General features: G+C 46.0%; 1 protein-coding gene across 1 annotated transcript in view; it reads left to right on the top strand.

Annotated features, from left to right (window-relative positions):
- Positions 1–956: 956 nt before the first annotated feature.
- LOC109921181 (dihydropyrimidinase-related protein 1-like) overlaps positions 957–7,315 on the top strand; it is a 46,433-nt gene continuing 40,074 nt past the window's right edge. The window contains exon 1 of the mRNA XM_048601118.1: positions 957–1,328. Within this exon, the coding sequence (XP_048457075.1) occupies positions 957–1,328 (372 nt within the window). The remainder of the gene's footprint in view (positions 1,329–7,315) is intronic.

The raw sequence follows: 7,315 nt of genomic DNA on the forward strand, positions 1-7,315 counted from the left end.
CACACAATACTGCAGGCAGAGTCTCTCAAAGATTTCACGCAAGTGAATCAATGCACCCTTTACTCCTGTACTCAAATCTCCTTGCAATGAAGCTGAACAAACCAGTGTCCTCTAAATTGCTTGCTGTACCTGAATTGTTGGCTTACTGTGACTTATTACACGTAGGTCCCTGTACACCTACACTCCGAATTCACTGTGTGTCTGCACTTCTAAATGTGTGTTGGTCGAGCTGGAGATAAGTGGTCACAGTTAACACAGATAGATTATTTGACATTTTTAAAAAAAAGTTAGAACGCAGATGTCTCTTCCAGTACTAGGTTTTTTTTCAAAGAGCGGTAATGGGTGGTACAGTGCAGGAGGGACGGACAAGCTCGTTGCATATTCCGAAGAGGTCAGGTCAAATAAAAATAAAGCAACACGACAGCTTGATCCCAGACAAGGTCAGGGTGAAGGCGCGGCCCGACTCCCTGAGCCAGTTCTTTCAGGAGGTGCTGAACGGACAGCTCACTGTGTAGTGAATGGCTTGGCCTCTCTCTCACACACACACACAATTTGATCGATCGTCTCCAGACAGTTGCTCTCAGACCGAAGCCGCCCCTCACCCTCCCGGCTCCCGCTCACAGAATATTCAATCTAAAGCCCCTCCTTGAAGGGAAGGAATGACAGGGCGGGGTGGGTGGGGGAGAGACAGAGTTAGCTGAGCCAACGGCGACACTTTCTCATTGATTCTGACGCTTTTACTTCCGTGTCAGGGAGGTTTTGGATGGAATAGCCTGTCGCCCAGAGGATTCATTTAAGTGGTCAGATCCTGGCTGGGGGTCCACTGGTTTGCTACTGTGTGTGTGTGTGTGTGTGTGCAAGAAAGTGTGACAGACTGTGGCGTTGAGTGAGAATAAGTGCTATCATTCCACCCCTCCCCTTCTCTCTCTTTCCTCTCCTCGGAGACTGGACCAAGCATGGCTGAGGGGAAAAGACATTGGAACAAGGAAGATGACCTGCCCGTGTACCTGGCCAGACCGGGCACCACGGCTCAAACGCCCCGGCAGAAATACGGGGGCATGTTCTGCACCGTGGAAGGTGCGTACGAGAGGAAGACAATAGATTTCGATGCCTACAGCGTGGGGCGCCGGAGCTGTAAGGCATCTCGGAGCTCCAGCAGACAGGACCTGCTGTCACCGGAGTCAGACGGACTGAGTGAAACCGCCAGCGATGTCAGTGAGGTCTCCGGCTCGGTCATCAGCTCTCCCGGTGAGAGGGAGGAGGGAGCCCCGCTGGAGATCAAACCTCCGACTGGCAAGGAGCTGCTCCAGGGCTGGGAGCAGGGCAAGGTACACAGCGAAACTCCATCATTACCATTCCCATCCACCCCACCTCCACCTCCACACACACACACACACACTAACTTATATTGTTCACCTAGCCATTCACAAAATCTCACATCTAACCCAGTTTATCGATCGCTGCAACAGTCCTCATTTTAAACACTTATTGTCTCGAAATTGTACACAAGTGCTTCCAAAGTGGTGACATCACGCCAGGGTACAAACCAATGAGCGGAACAGATCTAATTTCTGCTCGAAAATGCCTTCCAGTCACCCAGACGGATTCTTTTGTTCTGGGGACTTCATTGAACTGGCGCCTCTCTTTCACGGAAAGCTGTAGATTAGACAGGAGGGAGTGGAACCAGCTACAGGCAGCTCCCGTAGTTTCCAATCACTCAAAAACCGTGTCCAGATCAGGGATTAGCCTTTTTTTTTACATTTTCGGACAGCTCCCCACCTCCTTCCTTGCTGGCTTCACGGGAGCTATTGTCTGTTGGTAACGTGACTGACCCCAAACCCCAGTTCTCCCCCTCGCGTTTCTTCAGACAAAATGCTTCCAATAATAGAGGGGCTTTTCAGTTCAGCCTGTTTCCGCAGATGCGGGTTTGGGTAAAGAGTTTCTCTCATACTGCTCCCTGACTTTTGTTCCTCACCGTCCCACATCCCTGTTTACCTGCACCGAGCAATATGATCAAACAAAGAGGCTGTCCCCCATAAGTTCGACTTTATTCACACACACTCAGACGAATGAAACGCGGGCTTACCGTCTTTGGGACGTCAGTAATTTTAAAGAGTTACGCCGTGGTCATTAATGTTTCCTTGGACTGGCACAAGACAGCGTGATCTGAAGCGGCAGCTTACATTGTGCAGCATGGATTCAGTGAGAAGTTACAGACAACAGGGGAGAGTTGGGTGCGACAGGAAAAGAGCTATTAAGATACACTTTCCGCTATATGAGGTTGGGGGGGAGGGGGGCAGCCAATGCTTCAATATCTTGCTGTGATGACCCATGGAATCAAACTGAGATCACTGCAGCTTTAGAATGGCATCGGAGGGCGGAACCATTCCTTGCAGAATCTCTTAAAATCTTCAGCAATCTGTGCTCCCCAAGACACGGGCACCATCGAGGCTTGTGGCAAGTAATATTTGTGCCATACAAGCATCAGGCAATGGCTATTTGCAAAAATGGGATGGCTTCCTTTGATATGCAATGCGATTATCCTTGTGCAGCCAACCCCATCCCCTACGGCCTACACAAAACCTGGGGAGATCTCCATTGAACAGAATCTTAGCGAGCCACGTGAATGCAATGACTCTAAAACGAGCCTGAAAGCGGGGAATATTGTACTGAGGAACTTGTTTTCCCCATGGACAAGGCACAAGAGGGCGGTGGGGCACTCCCCACTTGCTACGTGTGTACAGAGCCAATAACCCTCAGCACTAGTCCCTCCAGGGTTCACAGTGGCTGCAGAGATGTATCATCTACTGTAGCAGTGCAGCAACCCTACCAAGGCTTCTTTGACAGCATCTGCCACACCCAGTTAGCTCCCCCACACCAAAGGGCAAGAGCACATTCTCACCGTGTCTGCGTGGGTTTCCTCCCACAGTCCGCAGATGTGCAGGCTAGGTGGATTGGCCATGCTAAATTACCCGTAGTGTCTAGGGATTGTGCAGGCTTAGGTAGGTTATAGGGGGACGGGTGTGGGTGGGATGCTCCGACGCTCGGTGTGCACTTGTTGGGCCGAAGGGCCTGTTTCCACACTGGTAAGGGCTACTATAAGCGCACCCAAAGGATTTTACCACCGCTCATACAGCCACCCTTCCCAGTCACAGACTTGGAAATGTGGGACTGTTCCTTGCCGGTCAGTGGGTCAGAGGCTCGAGAACGTGGCTTCGGGAGAACCAGGCATGAGCAGCCAATGCTGGCCCTGGCTGCTACGCCCACTTTGCCGTGAATATATTAAAAATTTACAGGAGTCCCTGCCTTGCTCTGGCAAAGCGCTTCCTGAGGTGACGAGCATCTGCAGTGTCCTCTCAGGCCTCTAGGAGGAGCTCTCATTCAAACTCCCTCCGGATGGCCGCAGACTGACACCTTTCTCTAGCCTCACATTCCAAAAAAAAACACAATTCACAAATAAATATTCTTTTTTTTTGCAAAAAAAAAGAGAAAGAATCGAGCGTTAGCGTGACGATTGCCCATCCAGTTTAAGAGCTGGAAAACCTGCTGTTTCTCCTCTGTTCTCACAATAAAACAAAAACACAGGCAAACATGTCCAACCAAGACGACCAGGATGTGCACCGCGTAACGGTAAGCTCTTTCTTTCTGGAAAGACCGTCCCAGTCTGTGTCGCCTTGTGTGTTTGTGTGTGTGTCGGTGTTTTAGAAAGAAGGGAAGGAGGGTTTTCCCAGGGGTTTGCTCGCATCAACTCACCCGGAGCAAGAGATGGGGGAACGCTAGCATTTTGTGGTGTTGACAAGGGCGATGGCTCCCAGTTTAAGACCATAAACTCCGATTATTTCACACAGCCTCATCATTCTGAGGATTTCAGTCGCAATTGATTATCACCCCCTCTTTCTCTATGCTTTTTTTAAAAAAAATCATAATTAAGTAAATGGAAAGCTTCAGTCAACAAGCCCAGAGATTTCTGATCGATAATAATATCAATCGATATGTGATCTATCACTGAAATACCAAAGAGGTTTTCGGATTTAACCAGGGAGGGGTCATTTGATGTGTATCAGAGCATAAGGACTCAGTTTGTAAATAGGGTACTTCGTCTGTAATCCAGGCCACTGAAAGCCAATACCAGATTGTGGGGACCAAAGGATTTTTTTTAAAAAGCAGGGAGGGGCGAGTAGGTCCGACTGAGACAAAAAAAGTCTTCAAAGCAGTAAACGCCATCATTGAAATACAGCTTGCGGGTCAAACCGTAATGACATAACTTATCAGATTTCATGCAAGGAATTAACTTGGATATCTCCATTGCCTTAGATTATTTACACTGATGTTTGAAGCATTTTTCTTTCAAGTAGCGTTGCTCCTGGTGGTTAAAGAATAACATTTAAGCAGGGCCTCTCATCCGATAAAGATACAGAGCTACCTTGCCTACCGCGTGGAGAATGAGCCCGAAGTGTCTGTCTCTGTGTGTGTGTGTGTTAGGTCTGTAGTCTTTCATCTTGGGTGACAGCAATCAGATGTAGCTCCAATTCAGTCTCCTTCCAGCTGATAAATACAATTTGGCTATTGTCCACGCCCCAACCTTGGGTCACTGAGGATCACTCATTACAATTCGTTTTGGTGGACTATTGTAAACACCATCTGAATCTATATATTTATGTGCCATCAAGAATGAAGTTTTGAATTTGTGGCACAGAAATTGATAAGAGTACGTAGCTTAATCTATTGAAAGCTTCACCCGGGCGACGCCCTTCTCCAATCAGACTGATAATCACAGTTTTTTTTTGTGCTGCACCATGAGGGCACAGTTTAAGTTTGAGGCATTTCAAAAGGCTAGAAATTAAAATGCAGGAATGATAATGATGCACAGAAAATTAGAAGAACAAATTTCTATTTCTTCTCTGATTTGAAACTGTTTCAGTATTCTAATATGCTGTTATGAATATCTAACATCAACATTCAAATATATATTGATACAGCAGTTTTAATGTACTGCTGTGCAAGAAGATGCTTAATAAGAAGGGTGTTCAGCACATTGAGCCTGTCAAATTTATTATGCCTTGGAATGCTAATCAGTGACCTTGCTCCCCCACTCTCACCTTTGCCCTGCGTCCCTTAATATTGTGGATGAACAAAAAAACATTAACCTCTGATTTAAAATTGTTTAAACATTGTTTGAGGAAAGCACCATTTGTGTGTAGAAATGTTTCTGAATTTTTTGAAAGGTCTGGCACTGAGTTTTGCTCTATACTCCATAGTCTTAGACTCCATAACTACAGATTCAAAGGTTTTTTTTCAGTACAGAAATCTACTTCCAATTTGTCTGTGCTGGTTCTCTGAATGAGTATATCAGCTTGTGCCTTGCTCCACCACTTCCCCCCACCCCCTTACACACATGCACACACACATTCTATGACCCTGTACATTCTTCCTTTTCAAATTACCATCTAATTTCCCTTTGAATATTTCAATTGAACCTGGCTTCACCATACACTCAGGCAGTGTATTCCAGTGCATCACTTAATAAGTGAAAACATTTTTCCACATGCTACTTTTGCTTCTTTTACTAATTATTTTAAATTTGTGCCCTTTTATTCACAAACTTTTCATGAGTGAGAACATTTTCTCTCTATTACACCGTCCAGACCACGAATCATATTGAATACTTTATTTAGATCTCCTCTCAGTCTTCTCCCTACAAGAAGAATGGTCCCAGCTTCTCCAATCTATCTTTGTAACTGAAATTCCTCATATTTGGAACTATTTCTGTAAATCTCTTCTACTCTGTCTCCAATGCCCTCACATCCTTTCTAAAGTCTGACATTCAGAACTGAACGCGATACTCTAGCTGAGGCTGAATTAGTGTCCTAAATAAATTCAATATAATCTTCTTGCTCCTGTACTCAATGCCTCAGTGAAAGTAGTTTCTCTCCATTTACTCTTGCACTTCCCTAATATCTTGAAAACTTTGATCAAATTACTTTAACCTCCTAAATTACAAGGTGATTAAGTAATAGGGTAAGTCTAGCTTGTTTGTTTTCGAGGAAGCTTTTAAAAATAACAGAAGTACAGTGAGAAGTTCAATAAAGAGAGAAAATTTGATAGCAAATTCCAGAATGCTTGAGTAACATAGTTGAATGGTTCCCTAGCAATGGTGGAAGCATAGAAAAAGGGGTTACAGAATAGTCCAAAGCTACAAAACAGGTGCAGTGCTAATGGTGGCTTCGCACTTAGATTGAAGAGTGGCCTGCATGATTTGGGAACGAATACACAGTCTGATATCTGAGTGAGACCTCAGATGGGACAGTTGTGGCTTTGAGTTCTTGATAAATTTGATTTTTTTTTGAGCTGTAGCTTGGTAGGCCAATGGGTGCTGTATGGTGGAAAAATGCACTATGTGAGGACTTCAGCAAAATGGTAAGTGAGATACAGGCAGTCAGGGGTCATATTGTGAAGTGAAGTCTCATTAGAGACTAACAAGCATGATGAATGCAGCTTAAGCAAACAGTCAATTAGAAAGGCTGAAAATGTGGCATTTATGTCAAAAGTTAAACAGAATGGCTTTTCTTGCCAATTTTGAGCTTCAAAAGTATTAGCTCTTTGATAATTTAATGAAGGAAACTGCTAGACAGCTGATCCAAAATTAAGGTAACACAGTGTGGAGGTGGATGAACACAGCAGGCCAGGCAGCATCAGAGGAGCAGCAAAGCTGACGTTTCGGGTCAAGACCCTTCTTCAGGAATGGGGGAGGGGGAAGGAAGCTCTGAAATAAATAGAGGGGGGTGGGGCTGAGGAAGGTAGGTGGGATGGTGTTAGGTGAGTGCAGGTAGACAGTGGTGGGGATTGGTCAGTGAGGAGGGAGAAGCGGATAGGTGGGAGAGAAGATGGACGGGTTGTGTCAGGTCAAGGAGGCAGGGATGAGAGGGAGGGTTGGTCATGGGATGAGGCCAGGAGTGGGGAGATTTTGAAGCTGGTAAAATCCACATTGAGACCATTGGTTTGTGGGCTCCCAAGTGGAATATGAAATGCTGCTCCTGCAGTTTTCGAGTGGTGTCATAGTGACACTGGAGGAGGCCCAGGATGGACATGTCTTCCACGGAGTGGGAGGAGGAGTTGAAGTAGTTTGCGACTGGAAGGTGTTGTTTGTTGCGAACAGAGCGCAGGTACTCTACAAAGCGGTCTCCGAGCCTCCGCTTGGTCTCACCAAAGTAGAGGAGGCCACATCGGGAGCAGCGGATGCAGTAGACTACATTAGCGGATGTGCAGGTGAACATCTGTCTGATGTGGAAGGTTTTTTGGGTCCTTGGATGGAGGT

Source organism: Rhincodon typus, chromosome 1, assembly GCF_021869965.1.
Source record: "Rhincodon typus isolate 14 chromosome 1, sRhiTyp1.1, whole genome shotgun sequence".
NCBI classification, from domain to species: Eukaryota; Metazoa; Chordata; class Chondrichthyes; order Orectolobiformes; family Rhincodontidae; genus Rhincodon; species Rhincodon typus.